At 38.8% G+C, this 15,165-nt stretch overlaps 1 protein-coding gene across 4 annotated transcripts in view; it reads right to left on the minus strand.

Moving 5' to 3' along the window:
- Positions 1–15,165, minus strand: part of LOC139186122 (ATP-binding cassette sub-family C member 4-like) — a 162,523-nt gene that overhangs the window by 30,073 nt on the left and 117,285 nt on the right. For all 4 annotated transcript variants that reach the window (XM_070799914.1, XM_070799913.1, XM_070799916.1 and 1 more), the window contains 2 exons: positions 12,578–12,718; positions 9,981–10,136 (listed from right to left, as the gene is read on the minus strand). In XM_070799914.1, the coding sequence (XP_070656015.1) occupies positions 9,981–10,136; positions 12,578–12,718 (297 nt within the window). The remainder of the gene's footprint in view (positions 1–9,980; positions 10,137–12,577; positions 12,719–15,165) is intronic.

The following is a 15,165-nucleotide window of genomic DNA, read 5'->3' on the forward strand; positions in this document are numbered from 1 at the left end:
GACAAGACAAAAATCCTAATTCAAAAAGATACATGTATCCCAGTATTCACAGCAGAAGTACTTAAAATAGCCAAGATATGTCCATGGCAGATGAATGAATAAAGAAGATGTGGGATATACACACATATGCAAACATACAATGGAATATTACCAGCCATACAAAAATGAAATTATGCCAATTGCAGCAACAAGGATGGGGACCCAGAGGTTGTCAGACTAAATTAAATAAGTCAGACAGAGAAAGACAAACATCACATGAGATCACTCATATGTGGAATCTTAAAACTGATAAAAATGAACTGTTTACAACACAGAGATAGACTCACACACATAGAAAACACACTCAGTTCAGCCCCTCAGCTATGTCTGACTCTGTTCAACCACATGGACTGCAGTACACCAGGCTTCCCTGTCCATCACCAACTCCTGGAGCTGGCTCAAACTCATGTCCATCAAATCAGTGATGTCATCCAACCATCTCATCCTCTGTCATCCCCTTCTCCTGTCTTCAGTCTTGGCCAGCATTAGGGTCTTTTCTAATGAATCAGCTCTTCACATCAGGTGGCCAAAGTATTGGAGCTTCAGCATCAAACCTTCCAATGAATATTCAGGACTAATTTCCTTTAGAATTGACTGATTTGATCTCCTGGCAGTCCAAGGGACTCTCAAGAATCTTCTCCAACACCACAGTTCAACAGCATCAGTTTATCAGCACTCAGTCTTCGTTATGGCCCAACACTCACATCCATACATGACTGCTGGAAAAACCATAGCTTTGACTAGATGGACCTTTGTCAACAAAGTAATGTCTCTGCTTTTTAATATGCTGTCTAGGTTTGTCATAGTCTTTCCTCCAAGTAGAAGTGTCTTTTAATTACATGACTGCAGTCACCATCTGCAGTGATTTTGGAGCCCAAGAAAATAGTCTCTCACTGTTTCCACTGTTTCCTCATCTACCTGCCATGAAGTGATGGGACCATATAAAATGATCTTATTTTTTTGAATGTTGAGTTTTAAGCCAGCTTTTTCACTATCTGTTTTAACTTTCATCAAGAGGCTCTTTAGTTCCTCTTTACTTTCTGCCATAAGGGTGGTGTCATCTGTATATCTGAGGTTACTGATATTTCTCCCTGCAGTCTTGATTCCAGCTTGTGCTTCATCCAGGTCGGCATTTCACATGATGTACTCTGCATACGTTAAATAAGCAGGGTGACAATATGCAGCTTTGATGTCCTCCTTTTTCAATTTCGAACTAGTCTGTTGTTCTATGTCCCGTTCTAACTGTTACTTCTTGACCTGCATACAGATTTCTCAGGAGGCATTTAAGGTGGCTTGTGATTCCCATCTCTTGAAAAATTTTCCACATTTTGTTGTGATCCTCAGTCAAAAGCTTTGGTGTAGTTAATAAACCAGAAAAAGATGTTTTTCTGGAATTCTCTTGCTTTTTCTGTGATCCAACCAACGTTGGCAGTTTTATTTCTGGTTACTCTGCTTTTTGTAAATTCAGCTTGAACCTCTGGAAGTTCTCAGTTCATGGATTGTTGAAGCCTAGCTTAGAGAATTTTGAGCATTACTTTGCTATTGTGTGAGTTGAATGCAATTGTGCAGTAGTTTAAACATTCTTTGTCATTGCCCTTCTTTCGGATTGGAATGAAAACTGACCTTTTCCAGTTCTGTGGCCACTACTGAGTTTTCCAAAGTTGTTGCCATATTTACTGAAGCACTTTCACAGCATCATCTTTCAGGATTTGAAATAGCTCAACTGGAATTCCATCACCTCCACTAGCTTTGCTCATTCTTCCTAAGGCCCACTGACTTCGTATTCCAGGATGTCTGGCTCTAGGTGAGTGATCACACCATCGTGATCATCTGGGTCATGAAGATCTTTTTGTACAGTTCTTCTGTGTATTCTTGCCACCTCTGCTTAATATCTTCTGCTTCTTTTAGGTCCATACCATTTCCATCCTTTATAGATCCCATCTTTGCATGAAATGTTCCCTTGGTATCTCTAATTTTCTTGAAGAGATCTCTGCTACTGCTAAGTCACTTCAGTCATGTCCGACTCTGTGTGACCCCATAGACGGCAGCCCACCAGGATCCCCCGTCCCTGGGATTCTCCAGGCAAGAACACTGGAGTGGGTTGCCATTTCCTTCTCCAATGCAGGAAAGTGAAAAGTGAAAGTGAAGTTGCTTAGTCGTGTCCTACTCTTAGCGACCCCATGGACTAAGCCTACCAGGCTCCCATTCTCCAGGCAAGAGTACTGGAGTGGGGTGCCATTGCCTTCTCCTGAAGAGATCTCTCTCCCATTCTATTGTTTTCCTCTATTTCTTTGCATTGATCACTGAAGAAGGCTTTCTTATCTCTCCTTGCTATTTTTTGGAACTCTGCATTCAGATGGGTATATCTTTCCTTTTCTCCTTTGCCTTTAGCTTCTCTTCTTTTCTCAGCTATTTGGAAGGCCTCCTCAGACAACCATTTCACCCTTTTACATTTCTTTTTCCTGAGGATGGTTGTGATCACCACCTCCTGTATAATGTCACAAACCTCCATCCATACATAGTTCTTTAGGAACTCTATCAGATCTAATGCCACAAATCTATTTGTTACTTCCACTGTATAATCATAAGGGATTTCATTTATATCATATCTGAATGGTCTAGTGGTTTTCCCTACTTTCTTCATTTAAGTCTGAATTTTGCAATAAGAAAAGAATCTAGTGGCTACAAAAGATGTAAGCAATGTGGAGGGATAAATTAGAAACCTGGTAGTAATAGATACACACGACTATATACAAAATAGATAAAAGGGATGTATTGTATAGAACAGGGAACTGTGTGTAATATCTTGCAATAACCTATGATAAAAGAATCTGTAAAATATATATATGTGTATATATACACACATATAATATATATATAAATATATATTTATATAAAATTTTACATATGTAAAACATATAAAACTGAGCCACTTTGCTGTACAATTAAAACCCTGTGAATCAACTATGCTTCAGTTTAAAAAAATAATCAGACACACACAATATTTGAAACCTGGCTCTGCACCTTACTGTAAGTGGGATAAGCTCCCAGTTCCTCAGTTTTTAAATCTGTCAGGTAAGGATAACACCAGAACTGTGAAAATTAAGCAAGAAATGATAGGATAAGGGGCTAAAAATGTATTAATGATTCTACAAACAAGGGATTATGAATACACATGTAACTTCTCGGGGACTGTCACAAGCACTAAAGGAACAGAAATGAGAAATATAGGCCCTGTCCTTAAAGAGAGGGGAAAAAATAGTCAAGGGAGTGTGGAGGGCTGAGAAAAGGCCAGAGGTCTTGGTGTTAAATTAAGAAAGTATCAGTGTGTACAAGGCAGTGGTCAGGAAAGACATGGTGGGAGGCGTGCCAGAAATCAAAGCACAAAATGTTAGTCTGTCTTCTTGCTCTTGGTGGAAAATGTTAGATACATTTCTCTGTTACACTTTTCCCCAAAATTCCTATTTTATTTTTTGTTTGTTTTTTGTTTATTTGCTTTACTATTTATATTTATATAAACAACTTAGTTTATATTGTAACCATAAATATAAAGAAAATCACCAAGGACCATGAATACATAAGCAGAAATTAAAGAGTAAAGTCACTCCAGAATGTGTTAGTCTTTTTACTTAAACAGAAATAATACCCACAGGCCAGTGCCCTGATCCTTATGAATAATTACAGTTCCTAATGATTGAGCTTTCCCAAGAACCAGACATGGACACAAACATTATCTCATCCAATTACATCTTCATAACAAATCTGTGTGGCAATGATTCTCAGACTTGGTTTAAGGATGAGAATGCTGAAGCTTGGCAGCCAAGTGACGTCATCAAGGCAACACAGTCATATGAGGCAGAGCAGGAATAAAACTGTGAGTCATGTTGACACTGGCCTACACTCTTAAACATTCCAGCCCTGTCTGCCTCCTGAATGGTTTCCTGGGAACCTTTGCATATTGCAAGTTCTCTCCAGATTCTCTCTCTTTAATCAACCAACACTACACCTTGGAGACAAATGCATATAAAGTGGAATGTACATGGACACAAAGCTTAGCACTATTTTCTAAGTAAACTCTCTGGAGTGTGTACCTAGAACATGCTCAAAGGAAGGATGGAAACCAACAGAACAGAACCAAAACATGCTGATGTCAAGGTATGCTTAGTTTTTGCTCAGATGTGCTACCAAATATTATTTGCAGAGCCAAGAATCATCTCATATTATTTATTTACAGAATTATTTTATGTACACAAGCATACAACTTTTTTCTATTAAGAAGCTTTGAAATAATGCAGGGCATGTTTCTAAAGCTTTTTTCCAAGGATATGAAAGGACTTTACAGACATGCCCTTTAGTTCTACTAACTAATCTCACGTGGCCATTTCAGAGATCAGTTCAGTCGCTCAGTCGTGTCCGACTCTTCGCGACGCCATGAATTGCAACACACCGGGCCTCCCTGTCCATCACCAACTCCAGGAGTTCACTCAGACTCACGTCCATCGAGTCAGTGATGCCATCCAGCCATCTCATCCTCTTTCGTCCCCTTCTCCTCCTGCCCCAATCCCTACCAGCATCAGAGTCTTTTTCAATGAGTCAACTCTCTACATGAGGTGACCAAAGTACTGGAGTTTCAGCTTCAGCATCATTCCCTCCAAAGAAATCCCAGGACTGATCTCCTTCAGAATGGACTGGTTGGATCTCCTTGTAGTCCAAGGGACTCTCAAGAGTCTTCTCCAACACCACAGTTCAAAAGCATCAATTCTGCAGTGCTCAGCCTTCTTCACAGTCCAACTCTCACAGCCATACATGACCACAGGAAAAACCATAGCCTTGACTAGACGAACCTTTGTTGGCAAAGTAATGTCTCTGCTTTTGAATATGCTATCTAGGTTGGTCATAACTTTCCTTCCAAGGAGTAAGTGTCTTTTAATTTCATGGCTGTAGTCACCATCTGTAGTGACTTTGGAGCCCAAAAAAATAAAGTCAGACATTGTTTACACTGTTTCCCCATCTATTTCCCATGAAGTGATGGGACCAGATGCCATGATCTTCGTTTTCTGAATGTTGAGCTTTAAGCCAACTTTTTCACTCTCCTCTTTCACTTTCATCAAGAGGCTTTTTAGTTCCTCTTCACTTTCTGCCATAAGGGTGGTGTCATCTGCATATCTGAGGTTATTGATATTTCTCCTGGCAATCTTGAGTTCAGCTTGTCTTTCTTCCAGTCCAGAGTTTCTCATGATGTACTCTGCATATAAGTTAAATAAGCAGGATGATGATATACAGCCTTGACGTACTCCTTTTCCTATTTGGAACCAGTCTGTTCTTCCATTTCCAGTTCTAACTGTTGCTTCTGACCTGCATACAGATTTCTCAAGAGGCAGGTCAGGTGGTCTGGTACTCCCATCTCTTTCAGAATTGTCCACAGTTTATTGTGATCAACACAGTCAAAGGCTTTGGCATAGTCAATAAAGCAGAAATAGATGTTTTTCTGGAACTCTCTTGCTTTATCCATGATCCAGCAGATGTTGGCAATTTGATCTCTGGTTCCTCTGCCTTTTCTAAAACCAGCTTGAACATCAGGAAGTTCATGGTTCATGTATTGCTGAAGCCTGGCTTGGAGAATTTTGAGCATTACTTTACTAGCATGTGAGATGACTGCAATTTTGCGGTAGTTTGAGCATTCTTTGGCATGGCCTTTCTTTGGGATTGGAATGAAAACTGACCTTTTCCACTGCTGAGTTTTCCAAATTTGCTGGCATATTGAGTGCACCACTTTCACAGCATCATCTTTCAGGATTTGAAATAGCTCAATTGGAGTGCCATCACCTCCACTAGCTTTGTTTGTAGTGATGCTTTCTAAGGCCCACTTGACTTCACATTCCAGGATGTATGGCTCTAGGTCAGTGATCACACCATCGTGATTATCTGGGTCATGAAGATCTTTTTTGTACAGTTCTTCTGTGTATTCTTGCCACCTCTTCCTAATATCTTCTGCTTCTGTTAGGTCCATACCATTTCTGTCCTTTATCGAGCCCATGTTTGCATGAAATGTTCCCTTGGTATCTCTAATTTTCTTGAAGAGATCTCTAGTCTTTCACATTCTGTTTTCCTCTATTTCTTTGCATTGATCACTGAGGAAGGCTTTCTTATCTCTTCTTGCTATTCTTTGGAACTTTGCATTCAGATGCTTATATCTTTCCTTTTCTCCATTGCTTTTTGCTTCTCTTCTTCTCACAGCTATTTGTAAGGCCTCCCCAGACAGCAATTTTGCTTTTTTGCATTTCTTTTCCATGGGAATGGTCTTGATCCCTGTCTCCTGTACAATGTCACGAAAGGCATTCCATAGTTCATCAGGCACTCTATCTATCAGATCTAGGCCTTTAAATCTATTTCTCACTTCCACTGTATAATCATAAGGGATTTGATTTAGATCATACCTGAATGGTCTAGTGCTTTTCCCTACTTTCTTCAATTTAAGTCTGAATTTGGTAATAAGGAGTTCATGGTCTGAGCCACAGTCAGCTTCTGGTCTTGTTTTTGTTGACTGTATAGAGGTTTTCCATCTTTGGCTGAAAAGAATATAATCAGTCTGATTTCGGTGTTGACCATCTGGTGATGTCCATGTGTAGAGTCTTCTCTTGTGTTGTTGAAAGAGGGTGTTTGCTATGACCAGTGCATTTTCTTGGCAAAACTCTATTAGTCTTTGCCCTGCTTCATTCCGTATTCCAAGGCCAAATTTGCCTGTTACTCCAGGTGTTTCTTGACTTCCTACTTTTGCATTCCAGTCCCCTATAATGAAAAGGACATCTTTTTTGGGTGTTAGTTCTAAAAGCACTTGTAGGTCTTCATAGAACTGTTCAACTTCAGCTTCTTCAGCGTTACTGGTTGGGGCATAGACTTGGATTACTGTGATATTGAATGGTTTGTCTTGGAAACGAACAGAGATCATACTGTCGTTTTTGAGATTGCATCCAAGTACTGCATTTTGGAATCTTTTGTTGACCATGATGGCTACTCCATTTCTTCTGAGGGATTTCTGCCCGTAGTAGTAGATATAATGGTCACCTGAGTTAAATTCACCCATTCAAGTCCATTTTAGTTCACTGATTCCTAGAATGTCTACATTCACTCTTGCCATCTCTTTTTTGACCACTTTCAATTTGCCTTGATTCATGGACCTGACATTCCAGGTTCCTATGCAATATTGCTCTTTACAGCATCGGACGCTCCTTCTATCACCAGTCACATCCACAGCTGGGTATTGTTTTTGCTCTGACTCCATCCCTTCCTTCTTTCTGGAGTTATTTCTCCACTGATCTCCAGTAGCATATTGGGCCCCTACCGACCTGGGGAGTTCCTCTTTTAGTATCCTATCATTTTGCCTTTTCATACTGTTCATGGGGTTCTTAAGGCAAGAATACTGAAGTGGTTTGCCATTCCTTTCTCCAGTGGACCACATTCTGTCAGATCTCTCCATCAAGACCCACCCGTTTTGGGTTGCCCCACGGGCATGGCTTAGATTCATTGAGTTAGACAAGGCTGTGGTCCTAGTGTGGTTAGATTGACTAGTTTTCTGTGAGTATGGTTTCAGTGTGTTTGCCTTCTGATGCCCTCTTGCAACACCTACCATCTTACTTGGGTTTCTCTTACCTGGGCGTGGGGTATCTCTTCACGGCTGCTCCAGCAAAGCGCAGCCGCTGCTCCTTACCTTGGACGAGGGGTATCTCCTCACCGCCGCCCTTCCTGACCTTCAACGTGGGATAGCTCCTCTAGGCCCTCAAAACCTAAAGCTAAGGAATCTAAGCTCATTTATTTTCTACTGTAACAACAAGTCATAAATCTAACAGCCAGAGGAAATCTTTAAATATCGGGACTGAATGTTCTAAAAAGGTCTTCCCATTTTCTTGAAAGGGATACCTTTGAAAAAACTTTTTCAAACTGTGGTAAAATACACATAAAATTTACTAGATTAACCACTTTAAATGCACAGTTCAGTGGTATTTAATACATTCACATTGTTGTACAGCCATCACCACCATCCAGTGACAGATCTTTCATCTTGAAGAACTGAAACTCTGTACCCATTAAACAACAACTCCCCTCTCCTGGCCACTCCTGGCACCCACCATTCTATGTCCTGTATCCATGAATTTACTACTCTAGGTACTTCCTGTTAGTAGAATCATACAATATTTGCCCTTTGTGACTGGCTTATTTCACTTAACTCAGTTTTCTCAAGGTTTATCTGTGCTATAGCATGTGTTAGAATTTTCTTCTTTTTTAAGGCTGTATAATATTCAACTGTATGCATATGTACCACATTTTGTTTGTTGATTCATATGTCAATAGACCCTTGGGTGCCTCCATCTTTTTGCTGTTGAGAATAATGCTCTATATAACATGTATGTTCTAGTATCTCTTCAAGACCTTTCTTCCAATTCTTTTGGGTTTATACTCTAAAGTAGAATTGCTAGGTTATATGATAATTCTATCTTTAATTTTTCAGAGTGACCAACAAGTTGATTTCCATAGTGGCTGTTCTATTTTACATTCCTATCAGCAATGAATAAGGATTCTAATTTCTCTATATCCTTGCCAACACTTGTCATTTTCTTCTTTTCTCTCTCTTTTCTTTGATAGCAGACATCTTAAGGGGTGTGAGGTGGCATTCACTAGAGTCTGAAAAGAATATCTTGGTTTCAAAACTACTTAGAGTAATTTCAGGTATTTTAAAGGCCATGGGTAGGTAGCCCAAGTCCACATTCGCCTTCCTTTGGGTGCCACGTTGTACATACTTCCTGATAAACAGGTATTTCAGGACACATTACACCCACATTCCAGGAAGCACATTTGCCTGGCTCTTTTTTTCTCATCTCTTCTCTGTTCCTCATCTCAAGAGGGTATTTTACTGAGTTTCCTTTGATGGGCAGGTGATTACCGAATATATAAGTAAAAACTCAAATTTTTAAAAAGAAATCACAAATCTGTCAAAGCAGAGGACAAGATGATATATAAGGACACAGGGCATATGTTGCCCTTGGCTATATACCTGGAGGATAGTAATTTCACAGTATATATCACAGAATTATATTGAGTGAATGAACCACAAGGAATGATAGGAGTATCTACTGTGCACATAGTCCAGTCTCCAAAACTTTCCCTGAAAGTTATACTTCTTTCAGAAGAAGAAGACAAAAGAATCAGAGCCCAGGAAGAGATGGCCAATTCAATACTCCACCATCACAACAGGGACATATGGGTCTACATGAAGCACTTCACACTCACCGACCTATTTTGTCTTCACCACAGTTTAAGAGGCTGATACTCTTAGCTGCCTTGTAAGACAGAGAAAACTGAGGTTCATAGGAACAGAATTCTGAGTCCCCTGCTCTTCCTCACTAGTCTGTCTTGCCTCCCAGGTGAAAATTATTCATTAATAGCTAAATCATCAAAATCTCCCCAAAGCATCTATATAGCCTATACTTTTCAAAGCCCCACAATTTCACAGAAAGTTCTCCAAGGAGATAATCACCTTTGAAAAGATATCCTTATTTCCTACAGTAAAATTACATCTGTAAGACACTTATTAATAAAATTTATGTTTCCCTACAGGAAACTCTCCAGCACTAAACAAACAGTTTATCCTTCTCAGAATTATGTGATTATCAGCAGATAAATCTATGGAAACTGAGGAAGTCTGAGTCCAGAAATCTATCTCAGTAAGTTATTAAATCACACGCACACAAAACTGACAAATGAACAAAAAAATGAAACATGGTATCTGATGAAAGTGTCTGTTGAAAATACCTTCTGCTAAAAATATGCTCTATTGGGAAAAAAATAATCACCTCATTCACTTAATTTGAAAAAAAATCAAATTAAAGCACTTAAACTTAAATGCCTTATAAAAAGAACATGTGAGAATGCTCTGCTGTGCCTACCTGAGGTGCAACTGACATTTTCTTCCTTAAATCGTGCAGTCCAATATACGTTGTCAAGATGTCATCAATGCAAATGTCACCTTCAGGTTCTGACAACCTAAAAAGGGCAGCAATGAGGGAACTTTTTCCAGCTCCTGTTCTTCCCACGATGCCATACTGTAAAGAGACCCAGGGGGATGAAGGATTAACAGGAGGCACAAAACCCAGGAGAACCCTGATTGTTGAAGATGAATCTTAAAAATTCTATTATATATAAAGAGTAGCCTGTAAGTTTCTCAAGCATGGCCCTACTGATATTTTGGACCAGGCAATTCACAATTCACTGTTGAGGGGTTGGGGGCCTGTCCTGTATATTGTAGGATGTTTAACAGTAACCATGAACCCACTAGATACCAGATGCAACCCCGAAATTGTGGCAACCAAAAATGACAGAAATTCACAAATGCCCCTGATTGAGACCACCATCATCCCAAGAATATATAATATAAACTAGAGTCACTTTCATGCCTTCTAAAAATGTCAGGCAATTTTATTCAAATTTCCCTGAATAAATGCTTAATATGCAGAAAATTGTTTGTTTTCTGAAATTATCACATAGTATCCATTATGTGGTATGTTAAAGGGAGAGACATGTATGTGTATGTGGTGTGTGTGTGGGGGGGGGTATGTGTGTGTAACTAACAGTCGTAAATAAAGGAAGAAGATGACTTAAAAAATAATCTGCTGGCAGTGAAAAACCAGCAGTCTCCTAAGTGGTCCATAAGAAGTCAGCTTTTACTCCCTGGGTAATTTGACCTTGAGATTTACATGGATAATTTTACAGAGATCTCGACTAGTCAAATCAGAAGTGTTATACACAAAAAGTACTCACTTTCTCAGGGATATGTCATTTATTTAAGAGAAATTATTCTTTAGTAGAAAAATGAAATCACTTCCTGATATTACATATCTTAATTATATTCCATCTTGAAAAGAAACATCTTCAAATACAAAATGCAGGTCTCAGTCTTGAAAGACAGAGGCCAGTAGACAAAATGCACATAATGAGATAAACAACAACAGTGTTTGCTGTTTACATGGGACCTTTTATCAGAGCATTTCAAAAGGCTTTGTATTAATACATTAATACTTGCAACTAAACCTTGGAAAAATACATGTCAAGTGTCAGTCTATTTATTAAAAACAAAAGCAGAAAGAAATTAAATGTATAAACAGTAAGATTAAAGAATCAATATAATGCAGGTAACATGCTGGTAAGGAATAAAACCACATTCAAATATATATGCAGAAACTGGCTTTTTTCACCAATGAATTTTATAGTAAAAGAAAGTATTAGTCACTCAGTTGTGTCTGACTCTTTGCGACCCCATGGACTGTAGCCCGCCAGGCTCCTCTCATGGAATTCTCCAGGCAAGAATACTATAGTGGGTTGCCATTTCCTACTCCAGGGGATCTTCCTGACCCAGGGATGGAGCCCAGGTTTCCTGCCTTGCAGGCAGATTCTCTACCATTGAATCACCAGGGAAGCCCAACTGCGAATTCCCTGAAGGAAGCTTTCCAAGAGATGATTTACATCTCTATTTAGAATCTGGAACTGATGAGAGTGTATGATGTGCTTGTATCATTTATAAATCAGTAGTTTTAAAACTCATGTGTTTAAAAAAAGAACAACTAAATCTTTCTGAGCAATATAATCAAAATGCTTGGAACTTTTCATGTTTTCTGATTTGAATACGTCTTAAGTTTCAAATCCTAGTCTGTCAAATCAATCATGGCATTTCAAAAAAGAATTTATCTTTATAGAGATTAAACATAAGAAACGTGGGTTTAGCTAATTTTATTATCTTATAAAGATAATACAATGAATATAAGACATTTTATTGTTGTTCAGTCACTCAGTCATGTCCGACTCTTTGTGACACCAAGGACTGCAGCATGCCACGATTCCCTATCCTTCACTATCTCTTGGAGTTTTCTCAAACTATGTCCACTGAATTGGGGATGCCATCCAACCATCTCATCCTCTGTCATCTCCTTCTCCTCCTGATTCAATCTCTCCCAGCATCAGGGTCTTTTCGAATGAAGCAGCTCTTCACATCAGGTAGCCAAAGTACTGGAGCTTCAGTTTGAGCATTAGTTCTTCGAATGAATATTCAGGACTGATTTCTTTTAGGATGGACTGGTTGGAGCCCCTTGCTGTCCAAGGGACTCTAAGAATCTTCTCCACCACCACAGTTCAAAAGCATCAATTCTTCAGTGCCCAGACTTCTTTATGACCTAACTCTTATATCTGTACATCAATACTGGAAAAACCATAGCTTTAACTATACGCACCTTTGTCAGCAAAGTAATATCTCTGCTTTTTAATATGCTGTCTAGGTTTGTTGTAGTTTTTCTTACAAGAAGCAAGCATCTTTTAATTTCATGGATGCAATCACCGTCCACAGTGATTTTGGAGCCTAAGAAAATAAAGTCTATCACTGTTTCCATTGTTTCCCCATCTATTTGCCATAAAGTGATAGGATAGAACCAGATGCCATGATTTTCGTTTTTTGCATGTTGAGTTTTAAGCCATCTTTTTCACTCTCCTCTTTCACCTTTATCAAGAAGCTCCTTAATTCCTCTTCACTCTCTGCCATAAGGGTGGTGTCATCTGCATATATGAGGTTATTGACATTTCTCTTGGCAATCTTGATTCCAGCTTGAGGTTCATCCAGCCCAGCATTTCGCATGTTGTGCTGTGTATATAAGTTAAATAATCAGGGTGACAATATACAGCCTTGAAGTACCCCTTCTCCAATTTTGAACCAGTCTGTTGTTCCACGTCCAGTTCTAACTGTTGCTTCTTGATCAGCATATAGGCTTCTCAGGACATTTTGTACTTTATGATTAACCCTAATTCATAGAATATAGATGGGCCATTCTCTGCATACAGGCAGATTGTAGTGTGTATATATGTAGCTTACGTGTTCTGTGTACAGGCAGGCCTCAAAGATATTTTGGATTTTGCTCCAGACCACTTCAACAATGTGAATATCATAAAATAAAGCAAGTTAAATGAATTTTTTGTTTCTATGTACAAATAAAAGTTATGTTTATACTATACTATAGTCTAATGATGTACAATAGCATTATATATAAAAATGCACATACCTTTATTTTCAATACTTTACTGCTAAAAGAATGCTAATCATCTGAACATTTATAGGGTAGTAGTAAAAATCACTCATCACAGATCAGAATAATAAATATAATAATGATAAAATGGTTTGAAATACTGCAAGAATTATCAAAATGTGACAGAGAAACATGAAGTGAGCATATGCTGTAGGAAAAGTGGTGTCGATGTCCTTGCCTGACACAGCGTTGCCATAAATGTCCAATTTGTTTTTTTTTAAAGCATTATCTGTGAAGCACAATACAATAGGTGTGCCTGTATTTCTGCATGTCCTCATACATAAATCAACACACATCAGGACATAGGTGAGAACTAATCTGTGAGAATATTTGTATGTTCCCACATTATCAGCTCTACTGAAACTGATCCATCTGTGCAAACAGGAACATCTGTAAACTTTGGGTAAATGGGCTGAGATATGCAGGGGCACTGAGGACTGCTCATGACCACAGGACTGTGTGTTCCAAACTCCAGCAAAGAGAACTAAAAAAACAGGGAATTTCCCTGGCATTCCAGTGGTTAAGATTCTGTTCTTAAACTGCAGAAAGCGTGGGTTCAATCCCCAGTCAGGGAAATAAGATACCACATGGTGTGTGGCCACAGGCCCCCAAAAAGAAAAAGGCAACTCAAAGAAAATCTGACTCTGATTATTCCTAGAATTTAGTTGTCAAAGCTATAGTCTGGATGTCTTATCTGGGTAACCAAAGGGTTTTACCAGTTGCCCATGGAGAGTATAACCAGTATCAGTAAGCTTACATTCTTCAATCTAAACATACTTGGAGGGCTTCCCTGGTGGCTCAGTGGGAAAGAATCTGCCTGCCAATGCAGGAGAGATGTGTTCAATCCCTCGTCCAGTAGAATCCCACCTGCTGCAAAGCAACTAAGCCCATGAGCCACAACTATTGAGCCTGCGCTCTAGAACCTGGCAACCACAACTACAGGCCTGAGCTTACAGTCCACAGCTACTGAAGCCCTTGAACATTGTAGCCCAAGATCCTAACAAGAGAAGACACCACAATGAGAAGTCTACACGCAGCAACTAGAGAAAAGCTCGAGCAGCAACAGAGACCCAGCACAGCCAAAAATAAATAAGTAAAATTATAAAGATACTTGGAGAAAATCTTCTGTTATTTGTTTTGCAATGGCCCCTTTCTGTTTTTCCAACCAGGTTGGTCTCTGATGATGACACTTGTTAGACACTTGCTCCTGGATCTCTCTTCACACATCAAATGCAACATAATCAACCCACAATGCTCCACACAAAGCAACCCCTTCATCTGTCTTCCCCATTTGACTCTCATTACTTCTTTTCCAGGCTCACAGTGTTTAAAAAGTAAATTAAAATAAACTCTTTCCTTAATCATAATCAGTGCAAATGAATTTAAAAAGTAAATAAATACTAGCTATACCCTAGAACTCTGAAAAACACATTCTTAAGATGATGTTTTTACTTTCTAAGCTTCTGTATGTGTTTTTTTACTGCTGTTGTATTTTTTTTGTATGTGATCTTAAAGACACAAGTTCACATATTTAAACAAAATGGGATTAAAGAAGTTTTGGCCACAGCAATCAGAGCAGAAAAAGAAATAAAAGGAATCCAAATTGGAAAAGAAGAAGTAAAACTCTCACTATTTGCAGATGACATGACCCTCTACATAGAAAACCCTAAAGACTCCACCAGAAAATTACTAGAACTAATCAATGATTATAGTAAAGTTTCAGGATATAAAATCAACACACAGAAATCCCTTGCATTCCTATAAACTAATAATGAGAAAACAGAAAGAGAAATTAAGGAAACAATTCCATTCACCATTGCAACGGAAAGAATAAAATACTTAGGAATATATCTACCTAAAGAAACTAAAGACCTATATATAGAAAACTATAAAACACTGGTGAAAGAAATCAAAGAGGACACTAATAGATGGAGAAATATACCATGTTCATGGATTGGAAGAATCAATATAGTGAAAATGAGTATACTACCCAAAGCAATTTATAGAT

The sequence above is a fragment of the Bos indicus genome, chromosome 12 (genome assembly GCF_029378745.1).
Source record: "Bos indicus isolate NIAB-ARS_2022 breed Sahiwal x Tharparkar chromosome 12, NIAB-ARS_B.indTharparkar_mat_pri_1.0, whole genome shotgun sequence".
Lineage (NCBI taxonomy): Eukaryota > Metazoa > Chordata > Mammalia > Artiodactyla > Bovidae > Bos > Bos indicus.